The sequence below is a fragment of the Dendroctonus ponderosae genome, unplaced genomic scaffold (genome assembly GCF_020466585.1).
Source record: "Dendroctonus ponderosae isolate FM_Combo_2020 unplaced genomic scaffold, Dpon_F_20191213v2 Dpon_F_20191213_1, whole genome shotgun sequence".
In the NCBI taxonomy this organism is placed as follows: Eukaryota; Metazoa; Arthropoda; class Insecta; order Coleoptera; family Curculionidae; genus Dendroctonus; species Dendroctonus ponderosae.
The window spans coordinates 24,953,907-24,973,172 of NW_026017110.1; the positions used below are offsets into that span (position 1 = coordinate 24,953,907).

The 19,266-nt window shown below is 36.0% G+C and overlaps 3 protein-coding genes across 7 annotated transcripts; 1 reads left to right on the plus strand and 2 right to left on the minus strand.

Annotated features, from left to right (window-relative positions):
- Positions 1 to 276: 276 nt before the first annotated feature.
- On the minus strand, positions 277 to 2,484 carry LOC109533349 (juvenile hormone epoxide hydrolase 1). 2 transcript variants are annotated; one of them, XM_048661603.1, is made up of 8 exons: positions 2,022 to 2,484; positions 1,827 to 1,963; positions 1,441 to 1,643; positions 1,223 to 1,374; positions 1,037 to 1,163; positions 849 to 983; positions 555 to 789; positions 277 to 497 (listed from the first exon to the last, which is right to left on the minus strand). In XM_048661603.1, the coding sequence occupies exons 1-8, from the start codon at positions 2,205 to 2,207 to the stop codon at positions 302 to 304; spliced, it is 1,371 nt and encodes a 456-aa protein (XP_048517560.1). In that variant the 5' UTR covers positions 2,208 to 2,484; the 3' UTR covers positions 277 to 301. The 2 variants fall into 2 exon arrangements, with proteins under 2 accessions (XP_048517560.1, XP_048517559.1); XM_048661602.1 differs by having other exon boundaries at positions 1,223 to 1,643; positions 2,022 to 2,434.
- A 193-nt stretch (positions 2,485 to 2,677) lies between these two features.
- LOC109533351 (phosphatidylinositol 4-phosphate 3-kinase C2 domain-containing subunit alpha) lies at positions 2,678 to 18,258 on the minus strand. 4 transcript variants are annotated; one of them, XM_048661598.1, is made up of 27 exons: positions 17,772 to 18,258; positions 17,427 to 17,670; positions 15,749 to 16,130; positions 13,435 to 13,741; positions 13,056 to 13,300; positions 12,400 to 12,873; positions 12,243 to 12,342; positions 11,976 to 12,187; positions 11,793 to 11,916; positions 11,524 to 11,734; positions 11,236 to 11,412; positions 10,999 to 11,123; positions 10,744 to 10,909; positions 10,516 to 10,686; positions 10,238 to 10,463; positions 10,093 to 10,137; positions 9,515 to 9,676; positions 9,302 to 9,461; positions 9,008 to 9,223; positions 8,631 to 8,786; positions 8,390 to 8,540; positions 8,150 to 8,297; positions 7,806 to 8,053; positions 7,545 to 7,745; positions 5,017 to 5,210; positions 4,697 to 4,932; positions 2,678 to 3,992 (listed from the first exon to the last, which is right to left on the minus strand). In XM_048661598.1, the coding sequence occupies exons 1-27, from the start codon at positions 17,920 to 17,922 to the stop codon at positions 3,816 to 3,818; spliced, it is 5,409 nt and encodes a 1,802-aa protein (XP_048517555.1). In that variant the 5' UTR covers positions 17,923 to 18,258; the 3' UTR covers positions 2,678 to 3,815. The 4 variants fall into 4 exon arrangements, with proteins under 4 accessions (XP_048517555.1, XP_048517557.1, XP_048517556.1 ...); XM_048661600.1 differs by having other exon boundaries at positions 13,435 to 13,483; positions 17,772 to 18,257; XM_048661599.1 differs by lacking the exon at positions 10,093 to 10,137.
- Positions 5,462 to 7,517, plus strand: LOC109533350. The gene is made up of 2 exons (XM_019898644.2): positions 5,462 to 5,741; positions 6,642 to 7,517. Exons 1-2 carry the CDS (start codon positions 5,606 to 5,608, stop codon positions 7,394 to 7,396), a joined length of 891 nt encoding a protein of 296 aa, XP_019754203.2. The 5' UTR covers positions 5,462 to 5,605; the 3' UTR covers positions 7,397 to 7,517.
- Positions 18,259 to 19,266: the final 1,008 nt, after the last annotated feature.

The window sequence follows — 19,266 nt, forward strand, 5'->3', positions numbered from 1 at the left end:
GGAGTAGCATTTTCAAAGCGTGTATTCGTTTGGGTGTGTATAAAAGAACCATTTAAATACTGATTTTAGTTTTTCAAACTGTTCAGGTGTTTTTCCATGTTAAAAGTGTACAATAACACCGCATTTGCTTATTCAGTGCGATTGAACTGAATTTCAGAGAAAATCGGATGTCTATGTAACGTGAAAGCCACAGAGGTCAACAAATTCGCATTATATTATTTTAATGCTATCAAAATGCTTTGAGTTCACGCCAAATAGCTATTTAAATACTTTCAATGAATTAAAAACTTTTATTGAAATTCTACAAGATTTTCTCAATAAAATCATAAATATCCTTGGCTAACACCTCGGGAACTTCAGAGGCTGCGAAATGGCCACCATCTGCATAAATCGGTGCTTGTATTAATTTGGGATATTTGTATCTCAACAACGACTCCGGATGAATGGTTATTTCGTTGGCAAATCTCGCACAACCAGTGGAGACTTTGGAAGGAATGCTGCAAATTTCCGAATGTTTTAAATCAGCGATTTTTATTGTTGTTTGCTGAACTTACTCGTTTAATCCATAACCAGCCATGTTTTTGTTGAAGGTTTCTGAGTAAAGTCTTTGAGAAGTTGTAATGGATCGAGTTACCCAGTAAATCATCACGTTATCCAGTAATTGATCCAGAGTGAATTTCTTAGTTAGACCTCCATCTTCCAAGTTTTTCCATTTTCTATTCGTCCATGTGGTGAACTTTTCCAGAATGTAGGCAGCGAGTCCAACAGGGCTGTCTCGAAGAGCAACACCTGGAAACCAATCAGATTTACATGTTTTAATACATTTAATTAAAAAAATTGATACCAACCTACGGTATCTGGTTTAGTGGACTGAATATGTAAATATCCCATTTCTAAGAGAAAAACTTCTGCGGCTTTCGTGACCACTGGAGCGAAGAAAGGCATCTCTTCTTCAGTGGCAATCAAGGAAGGAAATATGGTTCCTAAAAGGTAACATTTTGGCTACAAAAAAGTGAAACGTTTTTTGGGTACATACCAATTAACCATTGCTTCAAGCTGCATAACTTTGCTATACAAGCGCACATATTTAAATGAAGACCCAGTAGATTATTCGGATATAACACCGACATGTGTGAGGTAATGATGGAACCCCAATCTCCACCCTAGAGAAATAAATAAGCTGCAAAATAAAAATATGGGGCCACTGCCAAAGCGTTTATACCTGTGCGTAGAATTTTTCATGCCCCAATCTTATCATAAGATTTTTCAAAATTTGCCCGATTCGTTCGGCTGATAATCCTGGTTTGCTTGTTGCTTCTGAGAATCCATAACCCGGCAAGCTTGGTATGATTAGCTCAAATACCACTTTCCTTCCTAAAAAATCCAAGGGGAAAATCGCAGTCTCATTTGAATATAAATTGGGGAGTTTTTCATGCTTACCCGGTTGAGGCTTGGATAAAATTGGAATTATTTCGTAAAATTCCCGGACAGAACCGGGCCATCCATGCACCAACAATAAAGGAAGGACTTTAACATTTGACTCTTTACTTATCGAGGGTTTCACGTGGATAAAGTGTATTTTCAGGCCCTGTATACTAGTTGAGTAATGAGGGTACTGGTTTAGAAGCAATTGTCTTTCAGTCCTAAATTAATACAGAAAACTCAGAACCAATCTATCGTTGGGGGTGTTCAATATATATTTTTACTTTTGGTTAATTGAGGGAAGTAGCACCTTTGCAAATACATAATCAAAAATAGTTGTTTTCCTCTGTAAATGAACTTGAGGCATAGTTCTAATAAAATTTTAAAATCTGCTTTAGAGTTACCAGTTGTAGTCATTTTTCCAGTAGTCAACGATTTTTTGTAGCAAATTCGAATTCATCCCATAGTTTTGTTTCACACCTTCCAAAGGAGGTTGAAGAGGCAGCGCGCGATCTAAACGATCTTTAAGATCATCCAAAATCTACACACGAAATAAACCTCTGTAGCTTTGCAGGATAATTTTCCTTAATTCAACTCACTTGTTTGGAAACATCGACTTTAAACGGTTTAATTGAAGTGTCTTCTTTAGCTGGATCTCCTTTGCCCCACCATGTTTCAGGATAAATCGGCACCTCTGGTATGTAACTCGCCTTATTAATCGCTACAACTATGTAAGTGATAATTGCTAAAACTAATCCCAGAACGCCTTTTGAAACAATTCCCATTGTTGCTGTGCAGTTATATTAAAGAATATTAGAAATTATCCAAACTTCAAGACGATTGTAACTATTACTCTTATCAAATATGTTTGTTAATTCAGATAAAGCGCCGATGCTCGGAGACAGAGGCAAGTTCGACCATAAATGATTGGAAATTACTCGCACTTTGTCACTATGTTTTGCTCAGTGGGTTATCAAGGAATAAACAGAATTTCAAAGTCATTATTATCATTTGGTTGCTTAAATAGCGTGCTGAATAGAACACATCAAAAACACACCTTTAAGTGTGCGTCCTTGTCGTTCGCATGAAAAACCATAAAGTTTGTCCATGTGATCGCTGGGGTAATCAGTTGACTTGATACATTAATTCTAATTATACACTTACTATTCCAAGCCCACACGAGGTTTTAAAAATACTTTGGGATTAGAATCAGGAGAAAGACACGCCGAAACTAGGATAAATAAATAATCAAAGCAATTTTTCTATTAAATATATTTTCATAATAGGATGTAGTATTAATAGTATACTTAACAATTTAATTAGATGATAGAATTACCACAATATTAAGATCCACGAGATGAACGGTTCGGCTGTTACGCGTGCAATGAAAAGTTAGGAAATAATTTACAAAAACAATAAATAATCTCTAGTCACCGCTTACAATAGTAATAACTGGGCCAGTTAACTTACAGTCTCTTAAAGGAAATTATAAAGTTCAGCATCAGCATTTAATTATTAAAATGTATTGATAACATATCAGCAAAAATATTCCAATACGCCTTAATAAATGTAAACACCCAGCCAATAGTTTAACTACTTGTTTAGTTTTTTTAAATCTGACTCAATGCTGTGAAAAACAAATTAGTTAACCGATTAGTACAGCTTGATGTAAATAAATTCAATCAAACTTTGGCGCATTAAAAAGAATACCAGAACGAAATATGAGCAGTTTCTTCAAGATAGTTGAAATATAGCAATCACAAATGCTGTGAATATTAGGTTCAATTCTTTGACTCGAAAAGTCTGAATCAGCGGGCATTTGAAAATTATTAATCCGCAACTCTAAATATGAAACTTAATATTTTACATCACGCAATTGATCTGTGCGGAAAACAATAAATATTCGATTAATTCCGATATAAAAAATCTATTATTCCAACCGACTAGTTACCATAAAATTTTCCTACACATTTTCAATATACACCATCATATAAAAGACGATAACGCGAAACACCCACTTGATACAGTCAAGAATAAATGTAAGAGTAAAGTAAATGGTGCGCAAATAAGCAAACGACAAAGCGTTGAATCGCCTATGCATTAAGAGACTGCAAGTGGAAGAATATTATTATATATAGATTTTCACCTGAACAATATCCTGAATAAGAATCATAATTCGTGTCTAAACCCTTCAATTCTATGACGACATTCTAAAGTATTATTTGCACACCACTTCCAAAACTTCCCTCCTTTTTCACAAAAGATTATCACGTAGTTTTGTCAAATCACACCTGAAATTAAGCCCTGAACAAGCTCCATTCCGACTATCAATTATACACTAAACTTTTCATGCGGACAATTTTTTAATACTCCGGTTAGTAATAACTTCTGTGCTATCTGCTCAAATTAACCAGCGGATACCATTCAGTTATTTCAGTAGCAAGATCTAAGGTGGCCAGTTTCAGCTCTACGCCCCCCATAAATTCATTTTCCTGAAGCGGATCGTAGTTCCAAATGGTCGCTTTTAATGTCCTAGACTTGATTATGTCTATAGCCATTCGGTATTCCAACTAAAAATACATAAATTATGGATAAGTTTTTTTATTTTGAAACCTATCTGTAGCAAAAATATATGATTTTACATATATGGGAAATGCAATGTAAAGTGTAGTTTTGGATCTACTTTGTCAGTACTATCAGTTATTTTGTATGTATTTTAATCATTGGATGAGTGGCAAATTTGCAGATATATGCAATAAACTATATTTTTGAATTATATAAACATAATATAGAATGACTAGCAGCATTTAAATTGCGATAATAGCTGATAACGATTTTTTTATAATTGGAATTCGTATTTACTTAATTTGTATTAGTTGGTGATGTAGTTGCGAAAACTAAGTTCAAATTTACAATATTATTACAGTTTTATCAATCTTTATCGACAAACGAAACTTTATCTACTTTATGATAAAGTTTCGTTTTGAAACAATTCTGCAATACAGATCTAGAGTATCCCCAGATACTAAATAATAAGAGAAAAATTATGTTTCTCAAAATGTATTGAAAAAAACGCACTCCTAGAACTTTTTAAGAATTATTAGTGCATTTCGCTTTGCGTTAGTGTCGATTTAGTCTTAGAAGTCCTAATAAAGATAATAAAATCGAAAGAGTTAGACGTTAGACAAAAAATTTCACAATTAGACAACCTTTCGTCACTCCAATTTTTCATTTGAAATTTCGCCAGTAGAATTTAATTTATGCACCGACTTACCATTTCCATAAAACTTGGATGGCAATTTTTCTTAACAACTTTGGTTTTCCTTTTCGTGCTCTTGGAAGCATCGGGCTGCAGATAGACTTTTACATATGTGGATGGTTCCTGGCCGTTCAACTTTGGTAAACCTCGCGCATGATGCACCATAACTGTGAAAACTCCTTTAGTATGCAAAAGAGAGAGCTTCAGCTGGCCTTTAAGCCGCCCAGCATTTTCCGAATTCGCAGTTTTGTCTAGAAAACAATAACAATAATCAACAAATGTTCTAGAAGATCCAACAACTGGGCATAGGTATACAATGACTTCTTTAACTTTACCTGTAATATCTTTTGATATTTCGTCTTCTTTCTGGTCCCTTAACAGAGGATGGAAAAAGGTGTAGACCAGATCGGAATGAGCAATTTCTTGGGCACAAACGAACAGCGACTTAATAAACAAGCTAATCTCATGGTACCGCTTTTGTGCTACTTGCTTGATGTTTTGCCTGCCCATATGCAGTCCAGTAGATAAACTGAAATTGATCAGCCATTTTCACCTAGTTTGCTTAATGTATCTAGTTTGAATTGTCTCTAATCTAACAATGACCCTTCATATACACTTTTAATCCCAGTAATTAAAATTTAAAAGAAAACACCTGATAACAGTAATCCCCTATGTGCAATCAATATTCATTAGGTGAAAAAAGTTCACTACCATCGAACCTAGCTTTAGATAGCAAATGGGTTTTTACGACTTAAAACAAACCGAAAGCAATCGTACCCATCCAACCGCCAAAAACAATTAAGATAAGGAGAGCAAAGCAAAAATGTGTTTTATCAGGTGAAAGATAATAAGTTTCTTCTTACGGTGATCTAATACTGATACCAAGCTCGATATTTAGTAAATAATTGAATTTGCTGCTATAATATGGGCTTGTTTGGAGGATTTAAGGCAAAATTCAGTAAAGATTCAACGGCTAAAAGCGCCAGTAAAACTGCAAAGAAAAACGAAGTAGTATGTTTGGGTTACAGAGTATACTCGGAGTTTCAGGATCCTCCCCAATGTAAGTACTAAGTAATTTTATGCATGCGAGCAAACATGTTTGCTGTTACATATCCAGTAGACAACAATCAATATCCTACATTGTTTATTGTATGTAGAAAGCCGATAATAAGAAGCGATCCAAATAAAATTATTATATAAGAAAAACATGTTGCCCGATACGAATAATATTGTCCATGATAATAATGATATGCAATTGAAGTAATCAATGCAAAGAAGTCCATAAAAGTATTTCGTAAATATTTCAAGAATAACGAGAACTGCGAATAAAAATGTGTTGCAAATAATACTCGTCATTATTGGACACTCACACAATGTAATGAAAAAAACTAATCTAATTGTGAAAACTGTTCGAAACACCAGATCACAAAAACGTGGCTGTTCGTAAAAATGAATAGAGGGGTGTAGAGTGGATTTAAACTCAATAAAACCGTTATATTTAAAAAAGTAACTGTAAACAGAATTTCAAAAACCGTGCCATTTTGAACAGAGGATTTCAGGAAGAGAAAAACACCAAATTTATAGGGTTCAAATTATGTACAATATTATTTCATCTTATTCAACTAAATAAAAACATTTAGAGAGACTACTGAGGTTTATTTAAAAAGTTGAACATATTAACGACAGATAATAAATGAAAGGGTGATTGATTGCACACAGGCAGTTAAAATGGAATAAATCATTACTGACAAAGTAAATTATTGCTACTTCAGAATTCTAAATCCTTTCCGATCACATGATAAGATTTACCAGTCGATTCCAAAAACTAAACAATTTTTTATGAAATTTACCGCCACCAACTAAAACCTGCTTAAATACCCAGGTTAACAGCCCCAAGTTTTAACTAACATTAAGTTCATCCATTTTAATAAAACTGGCTTAAAACTGTGCAATTTTTCAGACTTGCTGCCACCAAGATCAACCCCAAAACGAGTACCTGGAGTTAAAACTGTGCCATCTCGGCTAGATCCCAATAGAAATGGTCAAGGCCCATCCACATCACCTCCCATAGAAACTCTGATAGTAACAAACCCGAATGCGAAAAAATCTGCAAAAAAAGTGCCTGCTTTGCCTCCAAGAGCGCATGCACTCAACGAGTCCGAACAACATCAAACAGCTAAATCTTATGAGGCTAGAACGATAGCAAACGGAAATTCAGTAGATGTGCGAATAGGCAGATCAAACGAGAATTTGAAGCCTGCACCAGATGAAACTTATGTGATCGGGAAAACTAGTAGCTTTAACCCAACGTCATCCAGTGCTTCAACGAATCACATAAACAGAATAGATGTGGAAGGCAAGGAAGCAACTAAATCAATTTTAAAATCCAAATCTGCGTTTGAACTGCGGGAAACAAGCAATGCTTCAGACCCAGGCGATGGAGCTACAGTGATGGTGAACAGCAGGAAAAGAGAAATTCGAACAGCTCCATCTATGGAATATTCATCATTCTCTGGAAAAACAACGCAAACTACTTCAAATGACAATTATGCGTACAGTACTGGTTACAGCCAGAGTTCTCGGGCTCTGGGAAGCACAAGCAGTCAAGCCGCTAGCATATTCTTTGGAGGCGATGAAGAACCCGAAATCCAAAGGCCGAGGAGAATAAACCTGGACGAGCACGAAGGAGCAAATAACAGAAGTGCGGAGTGCTAAACTATTACTTTGTTTCCTGCTAGAATTAGCCGCAAAACCGTGGGAGATGAGTGAACGTTTTAAATGTGTTCGCAAAATGTTTATTACTTAATTCTGTTGCATTAAAATTGCTTTTAAAAGACATCCTAAATAGGAAAAAATAACTTACCTGTGTAATTTAGCCAACGGATAGTTCAAGCAAAGCTTCTGGTGCAACTCGGAAAACTCCTTGTAGGTCCTTTGGATCTCCATGGGTTGTTTCTGATCCTCTCTGTACACGCGCAAAACATACACATAATACTTGTCGGGATCGTAACGCTTTCGGTAACCAGCTACTTCCACATGCGTCAACCGACCATCAGTAATCATACTAACAAAAAAATATGTATGATTAAGCCAATTTTTTGCTGATTGTGCACATGGATCTTACCTATAAATTTTTGGCACAAACGACAACGATGAAGCGCTCTGACTATCGGAGGTGAACTTCAACTGGGACAAATTTTGAGCGAGATTATGCAAAAAGAAGTTGAATTGGGTAAATTTGGTTTGAAGAGATTCTTCGATCAGTCTGGTAAAGTGGGCGGAAGCTTCCGGATTGGACATTTCCGGCAACAACGCCCTGTGCATGTAACCGACGGACTCGGGAGTAATGCTACATATACCTGAGGATGTCATCTGAAAAAAAAAAACACAAATTTCATTTAATTGTGTAATTTTATCCGAAATAATAAATGATTAGGAGCCTGAAAAATATTGAAGAGTTTTACCAACCAAAAATAGGAACAAGTTTCGGTTGTTCCTGATGATGTTAAAAGCTTGACAGCACAAATCGACAAACTGATGAAATTTCTCAGTGGGTCGATCGCCACCGTTTATAACGTACGCCATATCGGAGGTCAGGACGAATGGAGCCCGATCCCTGAGAAACAAAATAAAACATTAAGTAGTTGGGTAAGTATTACAAATGCCATATACAGACAATTCTGATTTTCATGTAATATTTGAATTTACCTTTTGAAATTACCAAACATCTGGGCGTCTCCCAAAAATTTTCCAAAATCAATGTGAAACAGATGGCCCGATGTTTTTAACATAATATTGTCGTTATGTCGATCGCAAATTCCCATTATGTAGGTGACAACGCAGTACCCGGCGCAAGATGCTGAAACAAACGCCCACAAATCAATAAACCCAATTTCCAGCGTAATTTCTCATATGAAGAAGTTACAAATAAAAAAATCACATCTTCTACCTGTAAAGTTTTGGACTGCACTGGTGTATTCCAGTTCTGTAGGATTGTGTTTAGCCAGCCATTCTGCAATGGGCTTATCCTTAAAAGAACCCGTCAATCCATGTTCCGTTTGGATTTTTCTCAGCGTCTCTGACTTTGTCACCATTTCTATCATTCCTAAACACACGTTGAATGAGTGAATAGACGTTAATAAGTAGAAAATGTATAAGAATAGTGTTCTACGTCCATTAGTTCGGTTCCATCAATTGCAACCGGAAGAGTTTCGTAGGGTCGTTTTCTAGCACCAATAATTTTAGACCTCTTAAGGGTGCGCTACTTTTGAACTTTGAGCTTTTGATAACTTTTTCTCAAACCACACTCGCGAAAATCATGGGTACCTTTTCTTTTTGAAGTGGGAATGCAATTGAACGTGACCATTTTCAGATCTATTCCTTGATGCAACCAAAGCCGGTCCATTAAGCGAATCATCTGCAGAGTCAGAACATCTTGCTGCAGATCATCTCCTACTTTATAGATTGCGTAGTACACTGAGCTGTCTTCCACCACAAAGTTGATCTTAAGCGGTAAAGTATTTGAGGCGAAATACGCACTTGCTGTGTAGAAATAAGAACAATTAAACCATGCATACATTTGGTCAATTTTAATAATTAAAATTGCTATCGATCACTCGCCTTTAACATCGATTGCATTGACTTTCAGGGTGGGCGAAAGAGGCAAACTAGTTGGATTGTCGTTCAGGTAATTATTAATTGCATCCAAGTCGCGATGCAGATGAACTAATTTCTGTGAGTCTTTGGCTTTTTTCAGGTTGTCAGCTGCATCGTTCAATTGCTGAAAAAATCGGGGTTTGGAAACTTAGAAGATTAAGTGTCTGAAATTTGTACCTTAACCAGTAGTTGCTGGGACATAAAGCATTTCCTCAAAGATTCACCGCAAATCGCCAGTAAGGCTCTGAGCAGTAACTTCATTCGCCGATGATGCCTCACTTCGCTGATACTCGAGTCGTTCAAGTCGTTTTTATTCTCTTTTAGATCTACATTTGTGTTCTGAAATAAAAATTAATTTTGAATTTTTTTTACGTTTGCTAAGGATTTATTAGAAGTAACATTTTTATTACGAGTTTTACATTCCAACTCGACTAAGGAAAAATAAGATTGGTGGTAAACTTCTCAAAACTAATTCATTCCCCTACAAACTCATGCCTGTGACTAGAAACAGTGCAAATTACTCGAAAAAGTAATCGCAATAAATCAATGAGCGTTACCAAAAACAAAACTTAAATCTTTTATCCTATGGAAACTATAAGAAAAGTCAATGTTACTAGACTAACAGAGGTTCGTTTATTTCAACAATTAAAAACTACGTTACTGCAACGTTTCTAACCGGAAAACTTCAAAATTCTAAAGGCAAAATGCATTGACTTGCACCAAATCTACCCCAAACTGGAAGAGGATTATCTGACCTGATTGTATCCAATGAAAATATCTAAGTCCCAAGTACGGTGTTTCTGGATAATACAGACGGCATCATTATTAATATACTTGGAACTGTATGCAGCTTTTGCAGGTTCGACTTTTTGTAAATAATATAACCGTAGGCATCCTTACCTGAGGTATAGATCCGGGTAAATTGTGACTGAGCAACCAGAACAGATAATGAGCAAACCTGGGCGATCGAAGGGCCCGGTGTAACATGAATTCGGACAGAGCTGAATTTTCATAGGTTTCATGTCGCAAGGCAACGATAAGTTGCGGAAGATAGTCGACTAGCTCGTCGTTTGAAAAGTGCACCAGCCATTTTACGGACATTTTTCTCACTTCGATGTCAGGGTAACTATAAAACAACAATTAATCAGTTTTAATTTTAATAAATAGTATGCACTTACACAGGCAGCAGCAGCTCCAAAGCTTGTTTCGGTTCCAATTTTTCCCAGGAATGTAACATTCCATGCAGATCAGGCACGTTTGTGAAAGCCCAACTGTGAGCAGCCAGCAGAACCTTTGGCAATGCCTGGGGGATATGATTTAGATAATGCCGCTTTTCCCACAAAATTTCCCTAGAAATCATTTCAAAATATATTCTTTGCTTCTTGCTTACTGGAAAAAATACTCACCTAACATCGGCTGGCAGCTTGAATAACATGTCTTGTTCGCAGGCATCTGTAAGTAATTCTTGCGTTTCCTTATCTAAACTGAAAAAATCTCCTTGTGTTAGAGTTGTTTGTAAATTCTTTTCCACTTTGGGAAATACCACTTTCGATGGGGACACCACTTCAATGCCTAAAATACATTTAACCAACATTGGAATTAATTAGAAATAAAATCAGGTCTAAATCGCACATATTATTTTATGGATCTTGTTTGCTCACCAATCATTGCATGATCGTTTAAAGGATGAGATCCCATAGCAGGGGCTGGCCCGTAAATGTGATCGTTGATATGATTGGATTCTCGAGGCCAAACGGATAAAAGAGCACTGCCTTGTATCATAAGCCTAAAATGCAATGTTATAGTGTTCATTTTTTAAATAATTTACAGAACAGATTCCAGAGGAGGCAAATTAGGACAATAAATCAGGTATTTGGATAAAATTGATCGTTTCATACCCTTCATAATCGAAAAACTGAACTGCAGCCCAACCGATCTCCTCCTCTTTGTAAAGTGGCATATTTGAGTTTTTAGATTCTTCAGTCTCTGTGGTATCCAATGTTCTGCCGAATACTTGCAAAACCAATCTGGATTCTCTAGCTAAATTGCTAATAGGAACGTCTTCGAATTCCAACCTAAAGCAGTGTGTGATTAACTTCAAATGCGCAATTGATTATTTATGATCATTATGTTGCGGGAAATCATGTTCACTTATCAACTAACAGTAGTCAATTCCGAATTCTTACCAACTATCAAAAACAATTCTAGAAGGCCACATTTTATCCCTTTCAGTCTTGCCACAGGCTTGCGTAAAAATTGGCTTGCTAATCTTCCTTGTTCCGTGGTAAATTTGGCCAGAAATATAATATGATTCGTGTTCCCACTTGGGACTCGGTCGGTAAATCGCGCAAATTCTGACTATAACCGAATCCAAAACGTCGCAAACGCTTCGTGAAGCTGTAAAGAAACCACTGCTGTTCAAGTACCCAAATTCTGATTAGAACCGTTTACTTACGTTCAGAAGGTGTGGAAATAACTTCAAAATTAACTGAGAACGTTTGGCAGTACATATCAATGAGATTCTGAATCGCTAATCTCACTTTGTTGCAATTGCTTCGCACCGTTTCCGAAAAACTACCCTATAAAGGCGCAAATGTTAATTACGATTAGATCTCATAATAAAACCACTGTTTCGTACAGCAATTGAACTGGGATCCCTGCAGGACTCAATTAAAGCTTCGACAGTCTGCATTATATCCAAAGTACACAAATCGCTCATCAAATTGACGATGTATTTAACCGACTGTAGAACTTTGGAAGGTTGCAGTATAGAAGCGGCCTCCAAATTATTGGTCGTTTCCAGCTCCAAAGCTTGTTCTTCCAATTTATTAATTTCGCTTTCGACGGTTTCTGCAAAAATATTAAATGCCATTAGAGTCGATTTAATCGCTTATGTTCAACTCACCCAGCAATATCTTAAGACTGTCGAATGTAATGTGAGAAACTGTTTCACTAGGAACGATTTTTTCGAAAGTAACTTCCTTGTCTGCGTAATCATCTTGAACCTAAAAGCGAATTCGAAATCGGTGAATTGAGATCAAGGCGGTAGAATTTCCACTTACAGTTCTAGCAAATGACTTATCTCTCATCGAGTCTGGAATGAGCACCAAAACTACATCTTCGTCCAGCTTAATGCAATTATGCACATACTCATAGTCGCAGAGCAACGTGGTAGGCACAAGATATTCATTAAACCCGCACACTTTAAGGGTATAATTCTGATGGGGCGGCGCCTCAAGATTGCACACCAACTGCATAGTTACATGCTCAATACTAGTTGTAACATCACAGGTAAACGTAACTGGCTTGTTAAAGTCCGCGCCCTCAAAATCCGGATGCACCCTCAGCTTAATACTCAGCCCTTCATGGTACTTGTAATTCACCAAAGGACTTATGACCAGGCCCATGTTCGTGTCTGGGTCGTTGTATTTGTAACTATTCCTGACTCGGTACACCATACCGTAGAATGCCTTTAAATCGGGATCCCTCGCTAATGCTTTTTCATCGTTTTCAACCACATCATTCAGAAGGTTCGGCTGAAAGCAACGTTATTATATTATTCAGTCAAAGAAGTTAAACCAGATGAGACGCTGGGGATGGAAAGCAAATCACCAATTTTGTTGATCAACCAAAGTTGTGTTCAACGTGCGATAATGATGAAAACAATTCATTTAGAAAAAGAACATTGGGATTCTAAATAAAATTCGCTTTTGCCTACCTTCATTTTCTTCGACAAGTTCCTATCGATAGTGCTAATGCGCATTCTTGGCGGTATAGGAGGACTGGGCGAATGCGGGCTACTTTCCGCGATCAACTTGCTCAGACTAACATTCAATGAGGCATAGAGCGGCTCTGATACTGTCGTATGTCCTGATACGCTATTATTTCCCGATCCAGAGTAAATAAAATCATAATCGTAGTACTCATCGTACACGCTATCACAAACAGAGAGAGTGTCATCTCCTAAAAACATTCAAAAAATCCTACTAGGAAATCTCCTAGTTAAGAGTGGCTTAATTTCAATAAAACCAAGAGCCAATTGATCTTAATAATACAAATCCGTCCATTCAAAGTAGCATAAAAATGTGAAAACTCACCATAATATTCTGGACTCATGGTTCTTCCATAATAGCTCCCATAACAACTCTGTGAATCAGATAAAATAGGATCAAATTCCTGTAAAATGCTCACTCTAACGCTATTTCTATCATCTATTTGAGCCAAATCGATAAGATTGTTTGAGTTACTCTCACTCGTTTTACTTTTCTCACGTTTTACGGCACTTTTCGACGCTACCGTCGAGCCGGATGTTACTTGCGAATATGCCGTAGACGATTTCGGAGGTAAAGTGGAGTGAGGAGGCGGCGTTCGTTTTTGATTTTTAGGTGGTAAAGCGGGCGGAGGCTAAAAGAAAAACGCAAAACCACTCGTAACATTGCTAAGATTAGTTTGGAAATTTCTCGTTTCATACATCCGGGGCATGTTAAAATAACATGCCCGAATTTGTGGTATGAAACTGATTTTCAAGTACATTAACATCAAGCTAAGCAGCACAGTAGAAGTAAAAAATGCGCAAGGTTAATAGGGTGGTGCAAGTCCCAGGTCTGTGCAACACTCAAAGTATTACGTTTAACATAAACACCTAAGATTGAATTAACAAAACGATTCTAACGCAATGTAATAATTGGTTTAAAAAATTAAGTAACACATTCAGAGCAGTACTGAAATATATTAGAAACAACTTTAAAGGAGAGGGTGAACCAGCCGAATAAAATCTGCATTCTCAATCAAATGTGTAAGTTTTTGCAGATTCTTCAAACCTTAATCATCGGGGACGCAATTGAGAATGCACATTTTCTTCTAGTCGTCGTCTGCACTCAATTAGTCAACACAAAATGAAAATAACGCTAAATATTTTTAATAAAAATTCTCAGTTAGTTGGGGGGCTAGGAATACATCAGCCATTTTTGCAAATTGCAACCCACTTTAGCATCAAATTACTTTGTAAAACATCACAAATAGTTAGTAAACAATTGCTGTTTCAATCGACTCACTCTTTTTCACTTTCACGTAAAAAAATGATTATTGTTATCGGATTTATTATTGAAAATATTGTCAATCATCTATGAGCGAGTGGCGAAAATAACAAGATTACACGATAACTAACTGAGACTAAGGCTAAACATTACGAATAGATGGTTTCAGCGCATTAAATAGGCATTAAAACGCATTGAGACTATTTAATTAATATTTGCCCGTTTGAGTTCTTCAAACTTTCACTTCAAGGAATTCGGGTTGAAAAGTATTTGCTTTGGAAGTAGCATTAAAGCAAACAAGACAAAAATCTATATGTTTATAAGAACAAACAGTTTTCCAGTGTAATATGGAAGCATTTTTTTTACAATGAAAATATAAATATATACACATGGTGTCTGGCAAGTCGGTGGCTGCCTTGCAGAAGATTAGAGAAACGTTTAGTCTCCTATTTTTAATTTTTTAATTTAAAATTGAATCCAAATCGCTTCGAGCGCTCAAATAAAATGTTACTAAAATGAACTCAAAAAAGGTTGATTTCAGTTTCACCATATTTAGCGAAATTAATAAACAGAGGAAGTAATCTAAATGTAATTAAAGAAAAAGCCACCCTAAGAATGATGTAATAATTCGTCCGCAATTGCTTCGCTTCCGATATACAGGGTGATTAAATTTTATTTTGCTTCCCGTCCTAACTGTTGCAGCTTCTGAGACATTTCCCTCAGATTTAAGATTATCTAGTGAGATTAATTCCTCATTGTTAATATTACCACTTATTAAGTTTGCGGTAAGCGACACCCTGCAGCCATCGCTTTAAAGCTTGAAATTCCGCATGCATTAATTCTATTGTAAATAACTCGAAAACAGTGGCAGTTGCGAAAAAAATGCAAAAGACAGGAAATGTTCCCATTAGAACCAAGAACTATTAAAAAATCGTGAGTCCTCATTGGCACCCAACAAAAAAGTTTAAAGTTTATTCAACGCAATGAACGATGACTTAATTTCGACGTCTAAAAAAATGCGGGAGTTGGATCGGAAAAAATCGATAAAAATACCAATTTCAACACTGTATCTGGAAAACAGAACGTTTGCCGGCACATGTTTATCTGAAATTTTCCATTTAATTTTGTCAGTTCTGGCAACTATCTGTGAGACTATTTAACAAGAAGACGAGACTGAAGAAGAATCGAATCGTCTGTTTAACGTGTTTATTTGTAAGCTATCGCTTTAAAAAACATCAAAATCATATTAATAAATAAATAATTCCTTATCTACAAATAATTGGTGTTATCTGCCAGCGTTCGGTGCAATACTAGTACGACACCAACCAATAAATACGCAATTTACTAACAAAATGTGAAAAATTGAGAAACTTACCTCTGGACCAAAACCTCGGATACCTGGAGGTGGAGGTGGCATATTATTATCCGGATAACTTCCGGGCATACCTGTATTAAACCCCAAAGGCGGCACGTGCCCCATTTGCATAGGCAATTTAGGATAAATGTTCGCATGCATCATTGGAGGAGGCGGCGGATAGTATCCCATATTTCCCGGAGGGTAATACGCGGGACCGGAAGGCGGATAGCCATAATGCGGCGCCGGCGGGTAACCGTTTGGATCCGGATATCCAGGCATTGGCGGGTACCTGGGCGGACCCATATGGGAATGGTGCTGCCAGTATGGATGCATTTGGGAGGCGGACTGCTGGATCGCGGCGGGCGCGCTCACACTAACTACTTGCTTGTTGGTATTGTAACTGAAATGAAATCATCGGCATCATAAGCGATATTCTCAGGTAATGGCTTCTTATCTTGCCGCTGATTAGCTTTATCATAATTAAGCATAGATGAATGCCACAATCTTAAAAAAAATGTCTGTCTATCTAATTAATTTGCATTGTTTTCTGCAAAAAAACGTGTATAGAGAGAGCTGTAAAGAAACCCCCTGAATGAGACGCCTCTGACTAAAATATACAGTTATTATTAACTTTAGAGCGAATCGTTTGCAAAGCACCTTCAGTACTATTTCTTTTCTCTCCTTTTCCGCAAGGGGTTGCGGTTCTTTTAAGAAGCACATTTCTTTATGTGTTTATCTAAAATGTTTACTAGAACTTTTTAATCATTTCAGTCTACAATCACCCCCCAAAATGTCCAGGTGTTATAAGTAAATATAACACACCTTTTAGAAACTGATAAGTAATGTAAACCTTCACCAATAAAAGTCCAGAAAACGATCTGACAAAAACAAGAAAATAATGCCAGCATAAAAATGAAAGCGTGAAAGCATAAAAATGCTACAAGATTTTACAAAGAGCACAAAATTGTGAACAAATGGTTAGTGCATCAACCTAAAAAAAATGAGTTGATTTCATTCTCCAACTAAAAAGTTCTGGTAGTTTTTGTACCACGAGTTTCACTAAAATAGATCGTACCATTCTCCCGATATTTCGAAAAAGATAAATTTTTTGAAGAACTTTGACCATCAATAGCAGATGAGCCAGACATTTTTTGTTAATAAAAGTTAGGTCAGATCGTCTTCTTTTGGTCCAAATAATATCGCAGTACCCTTTTGATCATGAGCTTACGGAACACCCTGTATACCCCAAACTTCAAACGCCTTTATTCCTTGAACACATTCCTAACTTTGAAATCATCTATTGAATTTGAAAATGTTCATATTGTATTGCATTGTTTTAACATCTGTTAACAATTTCGGGTAACCAAGACACATGCAAAAGAAACAAAATTGAACAATAAGCTTACAGCAGACAGGAAATGAACCTGATTTTATTTGAAAAGCTGACTAAAAAAGCACTGTAAACCAATTTAGAACTTAAGCACATATAGATGTACTTTAAAATGTCTCTAAAAAAGCTCGTAAAGGAATCGTTTGCCGACGCATCTTTCTAACAACTATTTACTATCTTTGGGAAAACTAAGGTGTTTCTTATGATCAAATGAATTCCATATTTAGGGGGATCAAACTGCTAATCGCTACTATCTACTGATTTGTAAACTATGATTAGTGATTGGCCACATGATTGATAACTGACCTCTGCTGATTGCAAAATTCAATAATATCTGTCGTGCTAGCTGGTGGGCTAGCAAACGATATCAAATCCTCACTTTCACTAGCACTACTGTTTTTCTTTTGGGGCTTTTGTGCAGCTGGTGGAGGAGCTATTAGAGCACTTGATGTTGAGCCTACCGATGTGCCAGGTCTTGGCCTGGATTTGCTCCATTGTCTCTCGTATTTAAAATGTGAATCAGTTTCAGTCATTGAGGCAGCACGAGTAACTAAAAGAAAACTTATACTGAGTACTTATGTTAAGGAGTGGAAAAAACAGGAAGAATGTTTTAGTGTTTGATACATATATTTCATGTTATGGTCTAATTACCTGTTGGTGCCTTTTTGCTCTGGCCATTGCTGGAGCTTTTGCTCAACTCCTGTAGTTTCTTCTTTCTAAATTGCTCTAAAGCCAAAGATTCTAAACTGAGAGCTTGTGCTCTCTCCAGATCCTCCTCAAACTTCTTATCGTAATCAGTCATTTTTGAGATTGCACAGTAAAACTCTTCCAAAACAACTTTTAAAAGAGACTCTAGAATATTGATCTGGGCACATAAAATATGCACATACTGTTTTAATTACCTACAATAAACAATATCCTGTTTAGATTAATTGTCACATAGTTGAGCCATTGATCATATCTAGTTGCAGGTTGTGAAAATTCGGCCTAAAACACGTGGCTGTATTTGGCATAAATTCATAATTCCGATCAGCAATTCTCTCAAATTAATTCCAAATAATTAACATAAAAACAATACAACAAATATGAAAGAAAAACAACAATCAGACATAAGCTGTCAGAAATTTGAACTGACTTTGTAGACGCAAAGTGACTTGATAAATGAAGTGTTTTGCCATTGTTGTATTTGTATCTACATCCATGGCCTGGTTTTCTTGAGAGTTGATTTTTTTCAAGAAATTAATTGTTTTTGCTTATTTAGCTTATCAATTAATGTTTCCCAACTGCACGTGGGTTTTCCCAAATTTTTCTGAATTTTTAAAAATATATGCAACTTAAACAAAATATTAGTACAAAAATAAATAGAAACTGAAAATAAAATTAAGGAATAAAATTGAGGCAATTTTATAGTTTATCAGGCCCTTGAACTTGAAGTTAATAATACGCTCACCATCTAGATAATACCTTTACTAACAACTTTAAATGATGTTTCTTGATATAATGGCGAAAAATAGTATCTATTTCCGTTGACTGAACAAACAATCTCAGTAATCGTTCGCTCAAATCTCTGTTTAAATATGTCCGATTAAAATATAAAGTTAATAAAATGAAATTGAATAATACAAAAAAAGATATTACACTGCTACGACGGCTACGCGACTTTGCTACGACAGTATCTTGCAGTGAATGTGTTGTTTTTCTATGTATTTCATACGAATATTTAATGTAAAAAACATTTTTTTGCATTTTCAGAAGTAGGTGTTAATAATTAATAAAAAAATATTTAAATTTTTGATTGCCCATTTTGAATCAAATCTATTCGTTATTCTCTTAGTTTTCTTGGAAATGTAGAAGTAACATTCCAAGCGAAATTTAAAAATCGTTTATTTGCACATCTTTCTTCATCAAAGTTATCCGAGTTTTTAATTTTGAAAACTGAACTAAACCATTCCATTCGGCCAGTAGTAAGCAGAGGAAGAAAAAATGAACGCTTTTTAAAAAATTTTGCGTGAATTTAAATTAATTTCTTGCTTTCTATCTATCTATTATAACTAAAGCGCGGAATATATGCAGTTAAATTCAATCAAAATATGCGCATATATATGCATAATTTTTATTCCAAATATGCAATTATATGCATTTATTT